The sequence below is a fragment of the Heteronotia binoei genome, chromosome 9 (assembly GCF_032191835.1).
Source record: "Heteronotia binoei isolate CCM8104 ecotype False Entrance Well chromosome 9, APGP_CSIRO_Hbin_v1, whole genome shotgun sequence".
Taxonomy (NCBI): domain Eukaryota; kingdom Metazoa; phylum Chordata; class Lepidosauria; order Squamata; family Gekkonidae; genus Heteronotia; species Heteronotia binoei.
In genome coordinates, this window is record NC_083231.1 from 102,350,730 (window position 1) to 102,373,866 (window position 23,137).

Genomic DNA, 23,137 nt, shown 5'->3' on the forward strand with positions numbered 1-23,137 from the left:
ACTGGATTTATACCCCACCCTTCATTCAGAGTTTCAGAGCAATTTACAATCTCCTCCCCTTCCTCTCCCCACGACAGACACACTGTGAGGTAGGTGTAGGTGGAGAGAACAGCTCTGCAGGAACTGTGGCTGACTCAAGGTCACCCAGCTGGCTTTGTGTGTAGTAGGGAATTAAACCCGGTTCTCCCAGATTAGAGTCTGCACACTTAACAACACCAAATTGGCTCTCAAAATGCCACCTCCTCTGACCTCTGGGTTCCCAACTACCAGTAGTAGCCCTCCTGTACATGGAGCCCCGTGCCAGTGGGAGGGTTTTGCTCACCCCAAAGTGTGTATAGGGAGAAGTCTGGATTGAGCTGAATGAATGGAAGGTTAACGCACACAAAAAGAAGGAAGGAAGACTTGGAACTTATTAGATGCTCATGTTATATTTTTATAAAAGTATTTACACTTTTTTGTTGTTTTTTGGTCGTGGGCAAATCTATTGGCACAAACAGCACGGTCACACTATCTTTTTGTTTAATAGCTAACATTATATATATTTATCTTAATTCCCCAGCAAGGGGGGGCAACCGAAAGAAAATATACAAAATAAGCCAATGGTAACACAATGCCAAAAATAGCTTATTATGTTAAGTGCAAAGGAGAAAAGCCTTAAGATAAAGCTTGATTGCAATGACGTGTTGGTTTAAATATAAGACTTGCCTTTAAAATATTTTTTTCTCATCTCTTTCTATGCTTTTTTTTTTTTTGTCATGATGACCTATTTAAAATCTATGTACACAAACCCAGGTATAACACATGACAGTAGCATTATGATGCATTCAAAGGGTATGATTTGTCAATTCAAAAAGGACACACTGCAGATGTGGTTGGTGGACGCGGACATGGTGCTTTCTTTTGAAGGTTGACAACATTATGTTGAGTGCTAGCCTCAGCCAGGTGACCAGTCACCTGTTGCAATGTAATATCCTAACCACCCTTTCCCCCCCCCAGAATCCCACAGTCTTGGTCAGCTGTGCTCATTGGATCCATATGGTGTTGCCTCTTTCGGGCCGACGCGGCTCTACTGTCAGTTCCCCAAACGTTGAGAAGAACTGCTCCATCTCCTTCTGCAGCATGTCATTCCTCTTCTCGGCATCTTCTTTGGCCCGCTCGGCGTTGCGCATTTTAATTTCTACCATTGTAAACTTCTTCTTCTCTTGTTCCAGTTCATCATGCAGGTTCATCATTTCTGTCTCCAGGGAGAGGTTCCTCTGCTCCAGACTGGAGGGATGGAAACAGAAGACAATGATGCAGTGGATATTTGTAAACTCAACTTGCTGTTGGCGAAGAGGGTGGGGCACACTTTTTAAGTGCTTTCTAACACCTGGATCTTCTATTGCACCAAAAAAGATGCTGACATAATTAGGGCTTTTTTTTGTAGAAAAAGCTCAACAGGAACTCATTTTCAAATTAGGCCACACCCCCTCACAATCATCATTGTTTCACATAGGGCTTTTTTTGCAGAAAAAGCCCATCAGGAACTCATTTGCATATCAGGTCACACCCCCTCCATTGCTTCACATAAAAAACTGTGCCATCAGGCCCTGTGTGAGAGACTCCCCCCTCGATGCAGTTGCTGGGGATGGAGAATTTAGTTCTTTTGTTCCCTATGAACAACTTGTCCATTTTATGACTCATTATCTGATCTAGGCGACTCATATAGGCATGAATGTCTCTGGGTCAAGGCTAATAACTAACCATACTGGCTTAAATCAGCATACTTGAGGTAGGTAAGTAAGTTAAAACATTTAGACCATACAGATATCCAGTTCCTAATCTCTAAATAGCAAAGCCAGGGGTTTTTTTGTAGCAGGAACTCCTTTGCATATTAGCCCACACACCCCTGATGTAGCCAGTCCTCCTGGAGCTTACAATAGGCCCTGTACTAAGAGCCCTGTAAGGTCTTGGAGGATTGGCTACCCCAGGGGTGTGTGGCCTAATATGCAAAGGAGTTCCTGCTACAAAAAAAAGCCCTGGCAACAGTGGTATTTTGAAGATCCTGAAACTCACTAGAGTATGTCAAGGTGTAGATGTAGGTCAGTACACTCAGCTTCTCATTCATGAGGTGGAGTAATCACCAACCACAACAGTGTCCTGTTCTTTCCTATTTAAGCAATTTGGTATTTAGACTTAGCGTTTGTCACCCTCAGGTTCCTTCTCAATGAATACTGGTGAATTTTTGGAGTCTATCTCTATTCAGTCTACCCACTCTGGATCAGACCAAACGTGTCTCAGCAATTCTCATCCAGATGTTCTCAGCAACCTCACAAACAAGGCACACTAGTCAGAGCCATCCTATGTCATATGTCTCCATCATCTGGTAATCAGAGGTATTACATCTCTGACAATGGGCACTACAAGTTTGACTGTCCTTTAGATACCTACTGGCCAGTTTTTTAAATTTAATTTCTTTTAAATGCCAAACTGACCATAAAAAACTATTGTGGCAATTAATTCCATACAAAGCAGTACTCTTTAGTATCCTTTTAAGCATTGTGTTTGGAAGCAGGGTTTGGGGGACCAGTTGCAGCTGGTGAATAGAGAAATAAATAAGCACCACCCTGTTCCGACTTGCTCCACCATTGCCCCTCCTCCTTCTGTAGACTTTGCTGCAATCCACATCTGCATCACTGCAAGGCCCTGGATGATCAGCTCTTTCAAGGCCTTGGGACAAAAGACATGCTTCCCGTGGCCAGTCAGCATTGCTGAACTCTTCGACAGCTTCTTCCCCTTCTTGGTCTTTCTCATGTCACCTTCTTAGGGTCTGTCTGAGGGTCAGTCTGCATCCGGTCTACATTTTTATGCCTTTGTTTCCTCAATGTAGCATACATGTGTCTCCTCTCCGCCATTTTGTGTTACTCCTCTCAACTATCCACTCCATCTTGTGTGTGTTTGTTTGTGGGGACTGCATCAAGTAGGCCTCTGTGGGCACTGGCTTCTATGAGGAAGACGTGTCCCTTGTGTCATGTAGTTCCCCTGGAGATATCCTGGACTGAGAACTTATTTCCAGGTGAGAGAGATCAATTCACCTGGAGAAAATGGCTGCCCTGGAAGGTGGACTCTGGCATTATAAGCCACTCCCCAAACTCCTCCCTCCACAGACTCCTCCCTCAAAATTTCAAGTATTTCCCAACCCAGTCACGGCAACCCTAACAGAAATGCTTCTGGGCAGGGCCCAAAGATGCCCAGGCTAGCCAAGGCTGGGCAGAATTATCTATAGCACAGCATGCTGGGGCTTTGAGACACTGAAAGAACTTGCATGCTGGGTCAGGTTTCTTGGGACCAAAGGCCAGCCCTATGAACAATTAAGGCCAAAGGTAGCCTGGAGCTCAGGATCACCTGAACCCCAGATAAGTTGGGGATAGGAGGATGCGGTGAACTGCAGTCAGACTCTCCATGTTTGTGAGTGATGACTGGATGAGCTGATCTGATGGCATTCGAGCAGCCTCAGCTGGGAACACGGATGCCAAGGGATTCTCTCAACAGCCCCAGAGACTGATTTCCCTGGTAGGCTGTCTAGGTCTGGGAGCAGCCAAGTCCTAGGCAGGTGGGATAACTCCCCCTTGCTGGATACTCCCTTGGCTAGCTTTTCTATCCCTTTATTGAAGAGGAGGATGGAGGAGATTGACTTTATATCCCACCCTTCACTTGCGGAGTGGCTTCTAATCTCCTTCCCCTTCCCAAAACAGACACCCTGTGAGGTAGGTGGGTCTGAGAGAGCTCTTTCAAGAACTGCTCTTTAGAGAACAGCTCTGAGAGAATTTGTGACGGACCCAAGGTCACTCCAGCAGCTGCAAGTGGAGGAGTAGGGAATCAAACCTGGTTCTCCCATATAAGAGCCTGCAGGTCTAACCACTACACCAACTGGCTAGAAAACTGCAAATGAAGTTCTTTCCTGTTTGCCACTTCTCTTGCACATGCCCTCCTTTCTCCCTCCTCTGTCCCTGGCCTCGCGTCTGGCTGGTAGTCCAGCATGCCCAGTTGATGGAAGCCAAGGAACTGGCTTTGACAGACGGGCATTACCACTTGTGTCAGTTCCTGAAACATTTTCGGGCACCTACAGTAGTGAAGCTGATGTTTTTGAAAACTCAAGTTTCATCAGTGCAAAATAACTTAATTCCAATGTCCCCAGCGCCTCCCTCCCCCCCAACATTTTCAGCACCCTGGTAAAAATTAGGAATCTTTACTAGCTTTTGTCTGACATTAGAACGTTGGACTCTTGAAATGCTGAAGCCATCCACAGGGCTCATTTGCAATTTCCTAGAATGGAATCGAAAGTCTCCCGGGCTCATTAGAACCCATGCTATGAATCTGAAGGGCCAGCCACTGCGGAGCGACTTCCGCCCTTGCAGCCGCCATGGAATACATCTTCCTTTCTGAGTGCCTCTCACTCTTGTCCCTCGGTGTCAGAAGAGATAAATTTCATGGTTCTCATTTGCATTTACAGCTAGATCTTTAGATCACCTGGTGGCAGAAGGGAGGCGGGGAGGGATATATCATCCCCCTGAGAGATAAATTAAGCCAAGTGCCAAAATGTCTCCTGACCTTTTTTTCTTACTTATTAATGCATCACTTCATGTCGGAGCATCTATAATTTAAATGGGTTCCCCCCCACTCCCTCCTTGGGATCTGCACGGAAGGCCCTTGTGGGATGATCTGAGGCTCACCAAGCCAGCAAATAAAGTGAAGCTCTTTCTCAAGGAAGCGAGACGAATAGCCCATCTTAGCCCAGGCTCATCAGAGCTTGGGAGGTTAGTAGGGCTGGGCAAGGTCGGCACCAGGGCAGGCCTTGCCACTAGGCAAACTAGGTGATTGCCTAGGGTGCTGGCCTTCTGGGGGCACTAAATTGGGTGCCCCCCCTTTTTATCAGAGCAGTGGGGGGCACCAAAAGTTAGCCTCGCCTAGAGTGCCAGAGAGTCTAGGGTTGACCCTGATCAGCACCAATACTCCCTCCAAGCTGTGGAGTTTTGTGAGCGAAAATTCTACTTTGTGAGCTACTGGCATTAAAAGTTTTGAGCTACTGCATACATTAGCTTGCTCTGGGGCCATTTTTCCTGAACTAAGAGGAAAATGTGTGAGCCAGAGGCTAAAAAACTGTGAGCTAGCTCACACTAACTCAGCTTAGAGGAAACACTGGTCAGTCCTTGGTTGGGGGACTACCAAGGAAGACTGGGGGTGCTATGCAGCTGGAGGCAACAGCAAACCACCTCTGTAGGTCTCGTGTCTTGAACACGTTGTGGAGGGGTCGCCATGAGTTGGTTGTGACTTCATGGCACATTCTTCTTACCAAGGAGGAGAAGTGGCCCAGTCTGTAAGTGACTTACAATAACTCTTTGGATTTAAGCTGTGCAAGCGATTGCTGTGTGCGACTGCACTGACTCCAACTATTAAGGGCAGGGTTTAATGACCACTGCACTGATCACAATGCATGCGGTGCCCCTCTAGAGTACCACAGCGGGTGAGCAGAAACTTCTACTTTTGGTTTAATAGAACCACAGAATGCTTTACAGACAACCTAGCAGCAGGTCCCTTCCCCCAGGGCAGGAATCCCAAGGTACAGCATCCCTTACAAATGTCTCTCCAGCCTTTGCTTGACAGCCTATCCAGGTAACTGGTTCAATGGCAAACTGTGCGTGATTCAACAATCCTGTTGTTTTTACCAGATTTGCATATGAAGCAAAAGGCAAAACTGATTCAGAGATACCCACTCAGGAATTTTGGGAGATACCAGAAAGGGGTTTCACAGATCCCAAAACTTCCTATCTGAAGAAGTGGCATCATAAGAATCACTTGCATATGCAGACATGGGGAGTGTGTGGGGAGAAAAAGATTGCATGGGAAGCAGAAGGAGCAACTGACTTGTAGGACTTTTTTGCATTCTCATTTTCTTGTGCGTTTCTCGTGTGTTTTTTGCATTCTCATTTTCTCGTGTGTTTCCATTGCTTTAAGGGGGGGGATGTTTCTGTTTCACACATGATTTACTCCCCTCTAGTGGTCGATTTGATATTACATTACTTAATGTCCAGCATATCTCACTTTTTTATGCTGGACATAAAGTAATGTAATATCTAATTGACCACTAGAGGGTGTAAGACATGCAGAACAGAAAAAAAAAAACCTATCCAAAGTAACAGGAGCTCACAAGTGAGCCTTTACAATTCTACTTCTCAGCAGGTGACCTAAAGCTGAAGCTTGTTGACATACAGGACAATTCTTCCAAATGGCTGAGATTGGAGTAACTCTGCACACCACATCTAGACACCGTTATTGCAATGGTGAATAATCATATATTTTAATCTGTGTTTGCTGCCTTGAGGGCTCAGAGAGCTGAACAAGCAGGATGTTTTTTTAAACACACACACACAAAATAAGCTATAGCAGGCGTCCCTGACGTGTTGGCCGCAGGCACCATGTTGCCCACTGACGTCTGTCAAGAAAGTGAGTGGGTCCAGGTGTGGCCCTTACCCAGCAGAGTGTCTGACTGGCCACTGGTGACCTTATTAGCTGTTCATTTAAATAACATCATTGTTGTGGCAGCTGCCGCCACAGTTGGTTTATTTGCTCTCTTACACCTCTTTTTCAGTGTATTTTTTAAAAAAGTATTCCTCTTCTCCCATATGTTTAAGCTTTCTTTGTACATGCGGCTCCACCTCCCACAGCAGCCATTTTGTGGTTGACTCTGCTGCTGATGGCAGCCATTTTGTTGCTGTGTCCACCATCCTATGTTAGGATTCTGAAGGTGTCCACATGCTCAATAAAAATGGAGACGGACTACAGAAACAAGTTCCTCATGCTGCGGAGGCCTCGCTATGCCTCACCTATCAGCATGCCCAGATTAATGAGCTACTCATCCTGCTATGGGCACTTACCTTTTTATCCTGGTTTCATACTCCAGCTTTTGCTTTGCCATTTCCTGCTTTAAGCTTGACACGAGGCTGTGCAAAGCACTATGATTGCTTGTGTTGTTGACCACAAACGTTTCACTGTTGTCGCTGCTGCTGGTGGCCCGGCTGCTGCGCCCTCCAACACTCCTCCGGTCGCCTTTGCTCTCATAATCCCCTTGGTTGGAGTGCTCTTCGTGTTGGGGTTCGTCTAAGACGGGGTCTTCGAAATTGGCCCCGTAAAAGTCTTGTTCGGGGCAAGTGGTAGTAGAAGACCGGCAAGAGTTGGAATGTTCGGGGAGGGATATTTCGCATGAGGAGGTGGACCAAGTGGCGCTGTCGACGCTCTGCTTGTCTTCTGTGTTCACCATGGAGAACTGCTGGTGTACGTTGTCGTAAGTAGAGAGTCTGTTGTGTTGGCCCGCATCGCTCATGGGCTCCTTCTGCTTGCCATCCCTCAATGTCACGTATCCGTTGGGCATCCAGCCTTGGTTGCGGCTGTTCAGAGAGTTGCTGTGGGCATCTGTGCTGGAAATGCCCATCCTCACACCTCCGTTCTGCACACTGTGGGTACCCATTTTGGTTACCGGCCCTTTCAGCGAAGAGGTTCTTTTGGTCTGCAAGGTACCGTTGGGTAAAGCTGGAGATGTTTTCTCCTGGCCCTCTACAGAGCTGCTGAAGGACCCGTTGGTGACTATGCCACTGCCTTTATTAAAGGCTGGGTTTTTTTTCACCGTGATGGGTGGACTTCTGGTGACATCCAGCTTGTGAATGCTGTTCCTGGGGCTGTTTGACTTGCTCCCGGGCTGTGCAGTGGGAGACCCATTGTCCACGATGGTTCTTTGGGGAGATTCGGGTGTGTCCCAAGAGCAGCGTTTTACAGGCGAATCTTTCGTGTTGTTGTTCTCTTTGTTCTGGAGCTGACCTATGATGACTTTCTTTTGGATCTCGTTGTTGTTGTTACACACCTCCTGCCCACTTTGGAGGTCGGCATCCTTCGGGAACAGCAGCTCATGTTCGCTGATCAGCATCGACATCAACTGCTGGACCACAACAGTACCTAGAAGACAACACAAGGCCTGTCAAACGGGTAAGGATAATGAGGGCTGTTACCCAATCAGCAGTCAGTTAACTGCTTCAGTTTGCATGATATGAGAAAATGGTAGTCTTGAAAGGGAAGGACGCAGCTTTCGGATGATGACACATGCATACGTCCCTAGTTCCCTCGTTTTAGAAGGTGTGTCTCCCCCTTCCATCTTACACATGGGGGAATACCCAGGGCTTTTTTTGTGGCAGGAACTGGTGTACCAGTTCCTTTGGAGAGCCAGTTTGGTGTAGTGGTTAAGTGTGCAGACTCTTATCTGGGAGAACCTGGTTTGATTCCCCACTCCTCCACTTGTACCTGCTGGAATGGCCTTGGGTCAGCCATAGCTCTGGCAGAAGTTGTCCTTGAAAGGGCAGCTGCTGTGAGAGCCCTCTCAGCCCCACCCACCTCACAGGGTGTCTGTTGTGGGGGGAGAAGATATAGGAGATTGTAACCCGCTCTGAGTTTCTGATTCAGAGAGAAGGGCGAGGTATAAATCTGCAGTCTTTTTCTTCTTCTTCTTTGTCTATTATCCACACACCTCTGATGTAGCTAATCCTCCTGGAGCTTACAGTAGGCCCTGTACTAAGAGCCCTTAAGCTCTTGGACGATTGGCTACATCAGGAGTGTGTGGCCTAATATGCAAAGGAGTTCCTGCTACAAAAAAAGCCCTAGGAATACCTCTTTTAAGATGGGCAAACCTCTCCCCGCTTCAGGCTCAATATGGAATCAGGCTCAGCAAATCAAGATAATTTCTCCCCTGCCAAAATTTTTTAGAATAGCTTGGCTTTATTGAGCCACCCATCAAGGGCACTTACCTGACTGTAGTTGATGCTTCCTACAACAGCAGTGGCAAGATCATTGTTTCCCCTCTTTCTCTCTATTCCTATTACCTCTGATGCTTTGAGACCCAGGTGTCGGACGTCCTGGGAAATGTAGTTTTCAGAGCACCTAATGCCCTAAACTTCAGGTTCCCAGGACTCAGGAGGCTGGCACAGCACTCAAGGTGCTGGGGGGTGGGGGGGAGGGAGGAAGGAAGGAAGGAAGGGAAGAGGGACTTCTTCCTCCCCCCCCTGCAGTTGGCACCCTTTCAGTCACAAGAACTGCTTCTGAGTAGATGGGAGAGAGAGCAAACTGGGGACTAGAGGGGGATTTCTCTGAGCTGAAAACCCCTCTGCAAGTTGCAGTTGCACAGAAGGAGGTGGACCAAGCCGCACTGTCAAGGTCATGAGCCAGTCAATACCATGTGCTAAACTCAATATGAACCAGCATTTGGCACCCAGCTCTGACCGCAGCAGCTGCCCTTTAGGGGAGGGGAAGGGAGGGGCTGTGGCTAGATGGCAGGACATCAGAAGGCCCCAGGTTCAATCTCCAGCATTTCCAGTTAAAGGATCTGGCAGCAGGTGATGTGAAAGACCTCAGCCTGAGACCCTGGAGAGCTGCTGCCAGTCTGAATAGATGATATAGACCAGGGGTGGCTAAACTTGCTTGATGTGAGAGACACATAGAATAAATATCAGATGTTGGAAAGCAGGAAGGAAGGAAGGAAGGAAGGAAGGAAGGAAGGAAGGAAGGAAGGAAGGAAGGAAGGGAGGGAATAGATGGGGAGGGAGAGATAGAAGGAAAGCAACTTTAACTTTAAAAGCATTCTCCAAGCCGCCAGCTGGCTTGGCTTAGAGAAGTGATTTAAAGAGAAATGCCCTCTCCAAGGGAAGTGGGAGCCACACAATATTTATTTATTTATTACGTTAGATTTATATCCCAACCATTCTACAGAGAATCAAGGTGGCTAACAACATAAGATATGTTGAAAGACCACAGTTTGGCCACCCCGACCATGATGGACTAATGGTCACATTCAGCATATGCCAGCGTCATCAGTTGAGGTGACAAACAAAAATACTTGTAGCCTGCAGTGCATGAGGTTAGCACGTGCATGACCAGGGCTTTTTTGGCAGAAAAAGCCCAGCAGGAACTTATTTGCATATTAGGCCACACCCTCTGATGTCACCATTGTTTCACATAAGGCTTCAGGAATTCATTTACATATTAGGCCACACCCGCTGACACCAAGCCAGCTGGAACTGCATTCCTGTGCGTTCCTGCTCAAAAAAAGCCCTGTGCACGACCAAGCCTGTCTATGGAAGCATTGCTGGAAGTCTGTGAATTGCAGCGCAATCCTGTGCGGAGTTACTCCCATTAAGTCTGGAGCACCTCCACACAGAATCACACTATTAATACTCTCTGGCCTAGTTCTCAGTGCGCTTTTATCAGCTTTGCAGTGTGGCAGCCAGCGTGGTCTGGCACGCATGTCGAGATCAGGGCGAACCTCTTGCACGTCAGCTCCATGGCACGTCCAGTGTTACTCAGGGTGGCACACAACCCCTCTTCCTGACTTGGCCACATGACTAGATCCTCTGCTGATCCCAGCATATTGATAAATGTTGGGGCACGATGTCAGAACGAGTCAGATATCTAAAGGCAACAGCCTGCTTGTTCAGGAAGGCAGGCAGAACACCGAAAGGGGGTGTGTGTGTGCGCGCGTAGGGAGGGAACAGCAATAATGAGTGGGAAGACAAATGATCTAATTACTGTTTATGAGTTTCACTTCAATATTACTCGAGGCTGAGCTGGAATGCCGTTGGTTGGACTCAGAAACCTGCGGCGAGACGTTCTGCCGACTGCGAGAAGGGCTCTTCCATTCATCTGATGTCAACATCATCAGCCTTTCTGAACGGAGAGCAGCCAGCAGGGGCCGCCAGAGAGCATCAAGCCTCCAGCCCTGCCTTGCAGAATGTCATCAATTGAAACAAGCTCCTGGGTGTCAGTGGGAGGCCCTGTTCAATGCATTACGATCAACAGCTGCGCTCCTTTCTGTGGCAGGCAACATGACCTCGCCTTGATTTTATAGAGGCCATCTTTGGAATTTGGCTTCCGGCAGTGGCCACTCCCTTTTCCCTCCTGGATCCTGCTAGAGCCAGCTTGGGGTAGTGGTTAAGTGAATGGACTCTTATCTGGGAGAACCGGGTTTGATTCCCCACTCCTCCACTTGCAGCTGCTGGAATGGGTTAGCCATAGCTCTCGCAGAGTGGTCCTTGAAAGGGCAGCTTCTGTCAGAGCTCTCCCAGCCCCACCCACCTCACAGGGTGTCTGTTGCGGGGAAGGAAGGTAAAGGAAATTATGAGCTGCTGTGAGACTCTGAGATTCAGAGTGAAGGGTCAATATAAATCCAAGACCTTCTTCTTCTTCTAATAAGGTTGGGAACATTAAAAAAAAAATTAACAAAGGCCACTCTAGGCATTTGTCTGAGATGGGCCATGCACTTTCAACTGTGTCCTTCCATATGTCTCTGTGTGCCAACAATGGCCGTCAGGTGGCCGTCTGTCGATTATCTCACCACTCAGGATGGCCCCGAACTTTTCCATCGTGGCTCCAGCCCCCTGAAGACGGAGGGGTCCCCTCCATGGAGATCTTCAGGCAGCCTTGCAAGGCCAGCCTGCATGCCAGGACTTTCAAGAGGGGGTTTAATGGCAGGCTTTTTTTGTGTGTGGGGGGGTGAGATATGGGGCTGGTAATGTTATTTTTGGTTTTAACAGGAAATGTTTTTAACTATTATTGCAAGCCACCTTGAACCACAAGGGGGAAAGGTCCCCTGTGCAAGCACCAGTCGTTTTCGACTCTAGGGTGACGTTACTTCCACAACATTTTCACGGCAGACTTTTTTACGGGGTGGTTTGCTATTGTTTTGCCCAGTCATCTACACTTCCCCCCCAGCAAGCTGGGTACTCATTTGACCGACCTCAGAAGGATGGAAGGCTGAGTCAACCTGGAGCCGGCTACCTGAACCAGCTTTCGCTGGGATCAAACTCAGGTTGTGAGCAGAGGGCTCCGACTGCAGTGCTGCCGTTTTACCACTCTGTGCCACGGGGCTCTTCACACCACAAGGAAAGGCGGGGTGTAAATGTTTTCATAAAAGGAAATGGGGAAAAAAATGAATAATTTCCCATGCTCTCTATCATTTCTAGTTCTAGACTGAATAGTGCAAGTTGTTTTTCTTCAAATGCAAGTTACACCAGGCTACAGTTTAAATGACAGAGTTGTATTGAACAGTCACTTCTTAGAATGACAGTCACAACATCCATCTTTTCAGGTTTCGGTGAGTTATGGGGAAATATGTGTTATTTTGCAATTAGGAGAACAGTTTGATTTGCATACTCCTTGACTCTCTAATGAACAAAATAAGTCATTTCTTGACGAGAGGGATGTAAACCCACAGAGGAAAGGAGCAACACCAATAACCTTGATAAATGGCTTGTTGGGATTAAGTAGATGCTTTGGATATTTTTTAGTAATGACAACAACAAATTAAAAAAAAAAAAGACTGCCTGCAAGTACATCCATCCACACAGGGCTTTTTTTTTGGTAGCAGGAACTCCTTTGCCTATTAAGCCACACCACACTGATGTAGCCAATCCTCTGAGAACTTACAGTAGGCCCTGTAAGAAGAGCCCTGTAAGCTCTTGGAGGAATGGCTACACCAGGGGTGTGTGGCCTAATATGCAAAGGAGTTCTTGCTGCAAAAAAAAAAGCCCTGCATCCACAGATCCTCCCAGAAGAGCTCTGCATCAGCAGATCAGAACTTACTAGTAGCCCCCAGCCCAAGGGATGTCTGGCTCTTCTTGACCAGGGCCAGGGCATTTTTCACTCTGGTGTTAGTGTTGGTGTGCAGGCATACTTCACCAGGTGTCTCATGAAGTGTGCCTGCACATGAAAGCTCATACCCAGAATTAAACTTTGTTGATCTTACAGGTGCCACTGGACTCCAACTTTGTTCTATTGCTTCAGATCAACACAGCTACCCACCTGGATCTATCTGCAATATTTTGTTACAGTTGTTTCACTCTTTAGTCCTGGGTACCAGGAAGTGTTTCATTAACTTAGTGCAATCTTTTGCTGAAATGCTGAAATCCTTCATGTTCCAGTGCATATCGTAGACTGGCTCACGATGCTTTGCAACCTGACTCCCCCCCCACACACACACACACCTTACCTTCCATGATGGTCAGAGGGTCTTCCACTTTGGGACGCAGGATGTTGGGACCAAAGACAGTAGCCAGGTTTTGCACGCTCATCTTGTTTACGCCAGAATAGGACTGGACTTCGTCTAGGAATCTGTCACAGGGGGAAAAAGGAAGCACTGTCTTAACACGTTTTGTCTGATGAAGTCTGCTTAAGAGCATACGAAAGCTTACATTCTAAATAAAACTTAGTTGGTCTTAAAGGTGCTACTTGTCTACTGCTTTATTTTAACACAATCACGGCAGAGCAGCCCAGTAAGGATTCCAGCTGATGCATGGGATGCTGCCTGTTCCCACCCTGCTGAAGTACCATGCGGAAACGGGGAATGATGGCATTACATCCTGGGGTTGGCCCAAAGTAACAAGAAAGTAACCACATCTCCCGGCCTGCCTACAAGGTTAGTATAGTCAAGTGCTCTCCCAGTAGCCTAATAAAGACCGATAGGCTGACAATAAACAGCCGGGTTTGGTGCGGCTTGAAGCCGCTCCAAAGAGAGCTGGCTGGAAATGGAGTGCCCTGGAGCTTCCAGACGGTACTCAGAAAAGGGGTGGGCCGTGGGCACCAGGGGAGCATCTGGAATGCTCATGTGTCCCATCTGCGGCTCCCCAGGTGCTCCCTGGGCACTTCCGGGCCTTCCAGATGGCTGGGGAGGTGCCTCAGAGGCACCCCAGCGAAAAGGCACCACTTTCAAAGTGGTGCCTTTTCAAGCCAGCTCCCGGCAAGCCGAGGGTGACTCGGGAGCAGGACGGGGACGGGAGGCAGATGTGCGTTTGTGGGTGCGTTTTTTGGGTCCACCTGCCTCCCACCCCCCGGGCGGCTTTGAAAGTCCGTCTGTTATCGGTCATAGTGTTCATGTAAGACCTGCGCTTTGCATCCATTTAGCCAGTGTTTTTTATCAAACAAGTTCAACCTGGGGCCCATGAACACCTGAGCGCCTGCCAGTATTTCTCTTGGCTCCTGCCAAACCTTTCAGAAAGTGGGCAGAGTCCTTGTAAGGCAGGACTTGTCACTGGCTGCCCTCAATCCAGCACTGGCGCAAGGCTATAAGGCACCCCAGGCAAGGCCCCCCCCCAGTCTCCCCCCATCCATGGACAACCCCCCCCCCCCCAGGAAGCCAGCTATCCTTGCTTCACCTCAGCTGCCTGACCTGAGGGGCGTCTGAGAGGCAGGGTGGAGCTTCCCTGCAGCCTGGCTATGTGCACTGTGACCTGGACACACGCCTGGATGCATGCTGCCTTCGGCGCTGCTGCCCTCTCCCTCCCGGGTGATTAAAAACATGTGGGTGGGTGCAGGTGAAAGGGCCCGCTGATCAGCTGATCGACGGGGCCTTTATCTTCAAGCGGGAAAGGCAGTGGCTCTCCCTTCCTCGCTCACTCGCTCCCCCCGCACCCACTGCCTCGGAGGGGGATGCCCAATTCAGTGCCTCTCCAGGGCACTGCCTAAGGTTGCCTAATGGATGCACTGGCCCTGCCTCAACCGAATGAAAGGGGTTTCCACTGGAGGGGGAAGAGGACTTGTAAGTACCTGGGTCTTTCTTAGGATTTCTTTCTTCCCAGGAGTTGTGGGTTCACCTTCTGGCAGCCATTTTGGGGTGGCACTCCCCACCCCCTCTCAAAATCCCAAAGGTGCCTGCAGCTTAGAAAGGCTGGGGACCCCTGGCCTAAAACTCTGAGCAGATATACAATGCAAAGCTACATAGAATTCCTCCAGTCTAAGCCCAGCGTGTTTGCTGAGACACCTCAGTCTTCAAGGGCACTGCTGTAACACCTACGTTGAGAACCAAGGGAGGATATTTACCTGCAGATATACTTCAGCAGGTTGTAGTTGACTGCAGGCAGACTCTTGACTTGCTTCACTAATTCATTCAGCCCCTGAGTGAAGATAAAGAAAAATGCACAAACATTTGTAGCATCGGAACTATTACAAAATAACCCCCCCCCCACCACCACCATTCAGTGCTTAAAGCAAAAACACTCCATGTTGAATGTGATGAATTCTAGACAGCTGGACTACCAGGATGAACAGACTTGGCTGGCTCAACATGTTTTCAGGGCAATCAGAGAAAGTGGTGGTGATGGGGGAGAAATCACTTGAGTTGCCTCACCAGGGTCAAGCGCTTCTAGGATTCCTGGCTGGCCGGATAGCAAACCATAAAATCTAGGGAAAGCTCTGTGAAAAGTTAAGCCAAAGGCAGTGGGGGCTTGGGAGAGATGCTAAGTGTAATGTTGGCATGATATTTGTTTATTTGTTTTTAATCAACAAGTACAATCCTTTTGTGCAATATAAATAGGTAATGTGTGTTACTGAGTTGCAACTGACTCATGGTGACCCCGTGAAGTTTCATGTCATAGGGCAGGGGTGGCCAAACTGTGGCTCGGAAGCCACATGGTTCTTTCACACATATTGTGTGGCTCTCAAAGCCCCCACTGCCCTGTTGGCCAGCTTGGAGAGTGCATTAAAGTTAAAGTTGCTTTGTTTCAACCTCTCCCTCCCATCTCCTTCCTTCCTTCCTGTCTTGCAGCTCTCAAACATCTGACGTTTATTCTGCGTGGCTCTTACATTAAGCAAGTTTGGCCACCCTTGTTATACGGCTTTTCAAGGCAAGAGATGAGCAGAGGTGGTTGGCCGTTGCCTTCCTTTGCAAAGTGCTCCTTGGTGCGTTCAAGCACGCTAAACAAGGTGCTTTGCAACTGGATTTTTTTACTGTGTGAGAATGGCAAAATCCACTTGCAAGCAGTCACCATGTGCAGGCACCTTTCTTTGTTCCCTTCATATTCTTGATAGACTGCCTTAAAGGATTTGATCTGATTCCTGTAGAGAATCTCAATCATCCCTCCTTGTATTTAGTATTGGGTTGCCTCTTATTCTTGCCATGGGTTTGATGGGAGAGACAGGCATTGTGGAGGGTAGAAAAGAGCAAGAGTCTGGTAGCACCCTAAAGTCTAACACAATTTGTGGCAGGGGGTGAGCTTTTGTGAGTCACTGCTCACTCCTTGAGAGCTGTGGAGGGTGACAGCCACTCTGGCCCCCTTATCACCTTGATCTGCTACCGGACTCAAAACGTGCTTTTCTACTCCAGACCAACATGGCAACCTTCTGAAATTACAGAACAAATTTTGAGTTCAGTGGTAGCTTAAAGGTGTGAGCTTCCATGTGCAATAGCTGCTTGTATTTTTTTTTTTTAAAAGTGGAACTATAGCTCATTCATATAAAGAAGGTCTTCCCAAGACTGACATTACAATGCTATGAAAACATTCCAAGAGCACTGTAGACACTTCAAAATGAAAGCTACAGGCTGCTTTCTCATTACATTTTCAAAAAGGAACCTTGTAAGGTCTGTATTTCACACCTTGAATTAAACTTTGTTGGTCTGAAAGGCGCCACTGGACTCAAAATTTGTTCTGTTGCTTTAGACCAACAAGGCTGCCCACCTAGGTCTATCTTCTGAAATTATGTTCAGGGAGCAAACACTTTATAGGAATGCACAGAGTCCTCAAGCAGAGACGCCTTGTGTTAATATGTGTGTAGAGGCAGTAGGAAACATAATATATAAGGAAAGGTGAGATCTAAAGGAGGCTAAGGGAGCGTTGCTGATCTGCTCCAATTCCCCAATTCATATTATGAAGCAGAGGATAATCTTGCAAGCTGAAAGAGGCAGCAAACTCACCGTTTCCTCCTCCTTGCTGAGCAGTTTGGCACAAGATAGAAAATCTTCATACTTGGCGTACGGGATAACTGGTTCTGGGAGCTCTCTGAGATACAATTTCAAAAGCGATGCCACTGTGTGTACATCTGTGTTTCTGCAGGGACAAGAACGGGGAAGATCATCTCTGGGGAGGAATGTCAGATATCTAAAACAAAGCTGAAGAAATCTTTCACTACTGCTGAGGAAAGAGGGTGACCTTGGGCCAGTCCCCGTTCTCAGAACCCTCTCAGCCCCACCTACTTTGCAAGGTGCCTGTTGTGAGGGGAAGAAGGGAAGGCAATTGTAAGCCACTTTGAAACTCCTAAAGATAGAGAAGAGTGGGGTATAAAAACCAACACTTCTTCTTCTCCTGCGTGTTTTATAAAATGGCTAACCATTGGCTGTAGGTTCCCTAATGCCCAAGGATTCTTGAACTTATCTTACTTGTTACCTATGCAAGGCTAATCTTTGCATGGCTTTAGAAATCCCACTGCTGAGCTATTAAGAGCCCCACTGACTCAAGCTGAAGGGGCTCTCTAGTCCAGCTTCCTGTTCTCCCAGATTGGCTGGCAAAATGCTTCCAGAAACCCACAAGCAAGACATGAAAACAGCTGACTTGACTTGTCAGAAAGAGACATTGCCTCCAAACATGGGGTGTGTTCCAACACACTAAATAACACACTTAAAAACTGAATTTTTATTGTGTAAGAATAGCAAAGTCCACTTGTAAACAGTCGCCATGTGGAAGCACCAATGGAGGTTTCCATTCTGTTCCACGACTTGGTCAGATTCTCACTGAAAAAAGACCGACTATAAATAATGTAATGATAGATAGACAGATAAAGCCCTCTAAACCCTCACTACATCTTGTGATAGTGAATTGTCTGAAGACTTACTTCTGTCTGTCCTGAATCTACTGTTGATCGATTTTGTTGTCTGACACTGAGTTTTAGTGTTAGGGAGGGGAGGGGGATACATTTTCTCTATCCACTTTGTCCAATTATATACACATTTCTTGGCAAACGTTTGTAGCTTGGACTTATTTCAAGCATGCTCATTAATGCACACCACAACTTGTTTTTTTTTCTTTTAATGAGGCAGGCAGGTGTACGGACTTGCAAACGATGCTGTAGCACCTTATGACCACTAGATGGTGGTGTTGTAAAATGAGAATGTAGGAAATAGGCTTCCTTGTCAGCAAAGGTTCGGCCTAGAAGGTTATTTTCTGCGTTGGTTTTAAAAGAGGATTGTCAAGGAAGCTCTTGAGGTTCCTTAATGAGATGGGAGCTTTTCCTAAGGCAGGCCTTCATTAATAAAATGCCAGGATTCAAAGGTGCCCAGGACTCATCATCTCTAATTTGTTTCATGCACCCGAGGAAGTAGAATCTAGCTAATGTAACTTTACCCCTTCTCAGGCCATGAACCCAAAAGGAGCCAGAAATCTCCCTCTTTTTTCACCTCTGTTTGAAGACCCCCCATCCTGCCCCAGAAGTGGGAGCTGGCCACACGTCCTGCAAAATGAACTGAGATGGGGTGGGGCTTCCTGTTAAAACTCATGCAGTTAAGCCCCCACCTCTGTTTTTAAGGGGGGTGTCAGTGGGAAGAAGCAGAAGAGGTTTTTTTTAATACTACTCCACTCTTCTCTACCCTCAGGAGTCTCAAAGCCGCTTGCTATTGCCTTCCCTTCCTCTCCCCACAAGAGGCACCTTGTGAGATGGGTGGGGCTGAGAGGGTTCGGAGAGAACTGGGATTGGCCCAAGGTCACCCAGCAGGCTTCAGGTGGAGGAGGAGCGGGGTATTAACCTCCCCCCAGCCCCAGTTCTCCAGATTACAGTTTGCTGCTCTTAACCACAACACCACACTGGGAAGGCAAATGTGCAAATGTTCCCTTCTGGGAATGCTTTGTACTGTGGTTGCTGCATAGGGTTGCCACTCCAGATTGGGAAATTCCTGGATTTGGGGGTGGAGCCCGGAGAGGACAGAGTTTGCGGGGGGGGGGGGAGAGACTCAACTGGGATCGTGATGCCACAAGTCCTCCGTCCAAAACAGCCATTTCCTCCAGGGGGAGAGGTCACTGTGGTGATCTTGTAATTCTAGAAGTCCTACAGGTCCCACCTGCAGGCTGGCAATCCTATTTCATAGAATCATAGAGTTGGAAGGGACCTCCAGGGTCATCTAGTCCAACCCCCTGCACAATGCAGGAAACTCACAAATACCTCCCCCTAAATTCACAGCACCTTATTTGCAGCACCTTTAAAATACGCAGTTTACAGCACAAGGGGGCCTCCCTCTCTATTGGTGTTTTGCCTAAAGGGGGAAAGACTGGACATTTTGACACCCCCCCACACACACACACCTTGGGGGATCCCTAAACTTTTGGAAAGAGAACTGTGCCCCCCTTCCCATGGCAAAAGATTAACCTCATAGAAATTGGGGCTCTCCTTGCTCACTGAGTTTCTTCTTCACTGCAAAACCACAACATAATTCCTGGGGAGCTCTGGCTGAAATAAACCTCAGCTCATGTTAATCCCCAGCAGGAACTCATCTGCATATTAGGCCACACCCCTGACATCGCCATTGTTTCACACAGGGCTTTTTGTAGAAGCGGCCCAGCAGGAACTTATTTGTATATTAAGCCACACCTCCTGATGCCAAGCCAGCCGGAACTATGTTCCTGTGAGTTCCTGCTATAAAAAGCCCTGTTAATCCTCACCCCAAATGCTGCCAATCCCATTTCTGGGATTTCTAACATGCTCTCCATCCTTCCTTCCCCATTCACCAGATATTCATAAAACAATAACAAACACTTCAGGTTGTGCAAGAAACACAAACTGAACAATGTTGTTGCTACTAGTGCATTTATTTATTAAATTTATGTCACCTTTCACCATTTGGTGGTCCCGAGGTGGCTAATGACAATTAGAACATTAACTCTCAGTTGAAAACACAATACAAACAAAACTAAAAAGCAGCCCACATAACAAACCCAATTAACTAAAAGCCAAATGAAAGAGTTCTGTTTTGCAGAACCCACATATCATCTGACAGCTGGCTCTACCAGGATAAATTCTGCAGGGCCCACATTTATTTATTTATTTAATTTATTTATTTAATTCGATTTATACCCCGCCCTCCCCGCCAAGGTGGGCTCATATATATCATCTGACAGCTGGTTCTACCAGGACGGGGCCACCACAAAGAAGGTTTTCATCCCAATGGGTGGCAAGCAAATATCCCAGGGGCCAGTCACTACAACCAAGTTGCAAGCTGAAAGGCGCAAATTTTGGGGAGGAACATGTCAAAAAAGGCAGTCTGCCAGGTATGAAGGTACCAGCCTGTTTTGGGCTTTCGAACTAATCACCAGCACCTTGAATTTCAGTCAGAAATCCACTGGCAGCCAGTGCAGTGTTTCAAGACAGGATAGATACTATCTCTCCAAGGGGAACCCTCCAAGAGCAATCTTGCTCCTGCATTCTGGACTGCCTGTAGTTTCTGAAGCACCTTCAAGGGCAGCCCTATGCAGACAACATTACAGGGCTTTTTTTTTTAAAAAAAACAAGAAGTTCATCAGGAACTCATTTGCATATTAGGCCACACCCCCTGATGCCAAGCCAGCTAGAACTGCATTCCTGCTCAAAAAAGCCCTATGCATGGCTGTTAGAGGGAGGAAAAAGTCATTTTATCTGTAAAGCTGGTGTGGTGTGCAGAACATTAAACTGGATGCGGAGAGTCTTGGGTTCGAATCTCACCTGATTTGGGGGGTTCCCAATTTACCTTCCAGAACTGTTGTAAGGATTACAATGGAATTGTCATGCAGAAGACAAAATCCAGATTGTTTTCAGTTGCAGCTGAGAGGAAGGTTTGTAAATCTTTCCCGTACTTTGTGTGATCACAGGATGCCTTCATAGAGGGCCTTTCTACCCATCACATTCATCTTCCTGTTCTAATATACCCAAATGGGGTCAATGTGCCCCATAATGATGTAAGGTTGCCAAGATTCTGCCTTTAAGCCAACCTGAGGTTTCTCTTGATTACCTGGCAAATGAGGCCAAATATTACCCAGCTAATTTTAAATTAAATTGAATCAGTTTACTTCTGTGAACTATGATTGATTTTTCTCTACTCCATTTCACTCTTATTCTCCGGGATGTTCAGTCTTTTGCTGCTTTCTAATTGCCGCTCCTCTCTGTTACTCCAGGATTACATAAAGTGGCTCTTCAAAGCCCACCACACTTAATCCGGGCCACAGCTTCAAGACAAACGTACGGTTAGCGTAAAGCACCAGCATGGCTCTACACGCGAGGAGATGCCACTTCGAAACCTTTAGGACAGGGGTGGCCAAACTTGCTTAATGTAAGAGCCACATAGAATAAACGTCAGATGTCTGAGAGCCACAAGACATGAATGTCAGATGCTTGAGAGCCACAAGAAAGGGAGGGAGGGAAATAGATGGAGGAAGGAGGAAGAGGTGGAAAGAAAGCAACTTTAACTTTAAATGAATTCTCCAAGCTGCTGGCTGGCTTGGCTTGGAGAGGTGATTTAAAGAACAAATGCCTTCTCTGTGCAGTGATGGGGGTGGGGTGGGGGTCTTCAAGAGCCACACAATATGTGTGAAAGAGCCACATTTGGCTCCCAAGCCACAGTTTGGCCACCCCTGCTTTAGGATGTCAGCATAACCTCCTCTTTTAGCCTCTCTGGCTAAATCCCTGGCTGGACTATGGCAAGTTGCAAGCCAGCTATTTGGGACTGATTCGTGTGGAATTTAATTAAACAGCCCATGCCCCTGAGGATTTTCGGAATTCTTGTCCTCTTCAAGTTAACCCTTTGCTGCTTCTCCTCCCCTCTGAGCAGGGAGGCTGGCGTCGACACAGTCCAGCCATAGAGCGATGAGTTAATTGTTGCGTTGTATTGTCCGACAGGATCCTCGCCAATGCAGCTCCCGCCAGGAATACAATACGGAGGCTTTAAGTGTGTGCAAACAGACCCAAATCCCATCCTTGGCAAGCAGGCAGCACAGATTTAGAGCTCTTTTTTCCTGTCTGAGCCCCCCCTTCCTGGACTCCCTTCCCTCCGGTTGCTGCATCGACAGCATTTTTGATTTTTTTGCTTTGTAGTATCACAAGCGTGGTGGATGTGGCTGCCGCCAATGAGGCCGCCTGAAGCTGTTACTCCTTCTCCCCCATAAACAATAAATACAGAGGCCCAGCGGGTCGCTGTAAATACATATGTTAATGCTTTACTATCGCTACCGAGCACAGGCGCGGTGAGAATCGTGCTCACAGTCAGCGTTTTAAGGAAGCCGATGCGCAGGCGGCCTCAGGTGGGACGGCGGAGACACCAGCAAGCAAGGCCACGTGGGAAGGATATCTGTGTGAGGCTGGATCTGGCAGCTGGTATCAATGCTCACTCTAAACTGTGGAGACTTGAGAGCAAAAATTCTACTTTGTGAACGACTGGCATTGAAGTTGTGAGCTACTGCATACCTTAGTTTGCTCTGGGGCCATCCTTCTTGAGCTAAGACAAAGATGTGAGAGCTGGAGGCTAAGAAATTGTGAGCTAGCTCACACCAACTCAGCTTAGAGGGAACACTGACTGGTGTCTCCCACACAATTGCTTTGGGGCTGGGGCGGGGGGTTGCAGGTCCTAGAATGCATGGGGGCTCCCCTTTTGACCAACCAGGCCTCACTCTGTATTATCTGCCTGGAGTCCAAGTGAGAAAGGCGGACTATAAATAAGGTAAATACACAAATAAATAACAAAACAAATAGTGAGGTCTAGTGAACCAGGATCAGGAAGATCCAGGTTCAAATCCCGCCTCTGCCATGGAAGCCTGCTAGGTGGCCTTGGGCCAGTTACTCTCTCTCTGCCCGGCATTCCCTGGTTGGAAGGGGAAAATGGAAAAGGGATGAAAAATATTGTAAGCTGCGTTGGGCCCCAGTGCACTCCCTTGGCAAATCTGAACACAGGACTCTCAGTTCTTAGCCCAACCTGGCCAAACGGAATGAATCTAGAAACAGCCAGTTTGTGAACCAGTTTGTGAATGAAGGCATTACTGGCAACAGCACCCACTTGTTTCGTCATCCATGGCAGGACCGGATCTAGGGGGGGGCAGAGGGGTTGCTTGCCCTAGGCGCCAACAGAGGGGTGGTGGTGGCAAATTGGGTAGGGAGTCCATTCTATTCTATGGGACCATAAGATAGAATAGCCTATAAGGGGGCATCATTTTTTAATTCCCCCCCCCCTCAAAAAACATGTAGATCCGGTCCTGATCCACGGGAAAGCTCTGGCACCATCTCATTACCTGGTCCGTTTGCAGTATGGTTACCCTCATCCAGAGGTAGGCAGCAGCAAGCCACCTCTTTG

General features: G+C 47.6%; 1 protein-coding gene across 5 annotated transcripts in view; it reads right to left on the reverse strand.

The window, feature by feature from the left end:
• Nucleotides 1–407: 407 nt before the first annotated feature.
• The window catches only part of ARHGAP24 (Rho GTPase activating protein 24), a 505,935-nt gene continuing 483,205 nt past the window's right edge, over nucleotides 408–23,137 (reverse strand). For all 5 annotated transcript variants that reach the window (XM_060247095.1, XM_060247094.1, XM_060247097.1 and 2 more), the window contains 5 exons: nucleotides 16,757–16,889; nucleotides 14,887–14,960; nucleotides 13,061–13,182; nucleotides 6,915–7,986; nucleotides 408–1,266 (listed from right to left, as the gene is read on the reverse strand). In XM_060247095.1, coding sequence (XP_060103078.1) covers nucleotides 1,023–1,266; nucleotides 6,915–7,986; nucleotides 13,061–13,182; nucleotides 14,887–14,960; nucleotides 16,757–16,889 — 1,645 coding nt within the window. In that variant the 3' untranslated portion in view covers nucleotides 408–1,022. The remainder of the gene's footprint in view (nucleotides 1,267–6,914; nucleotides 7,987–13,060; nucleotides 13,183–14,886; nucleotides 14,961–16,756; nucleotides 16,890–23,137) is intronic.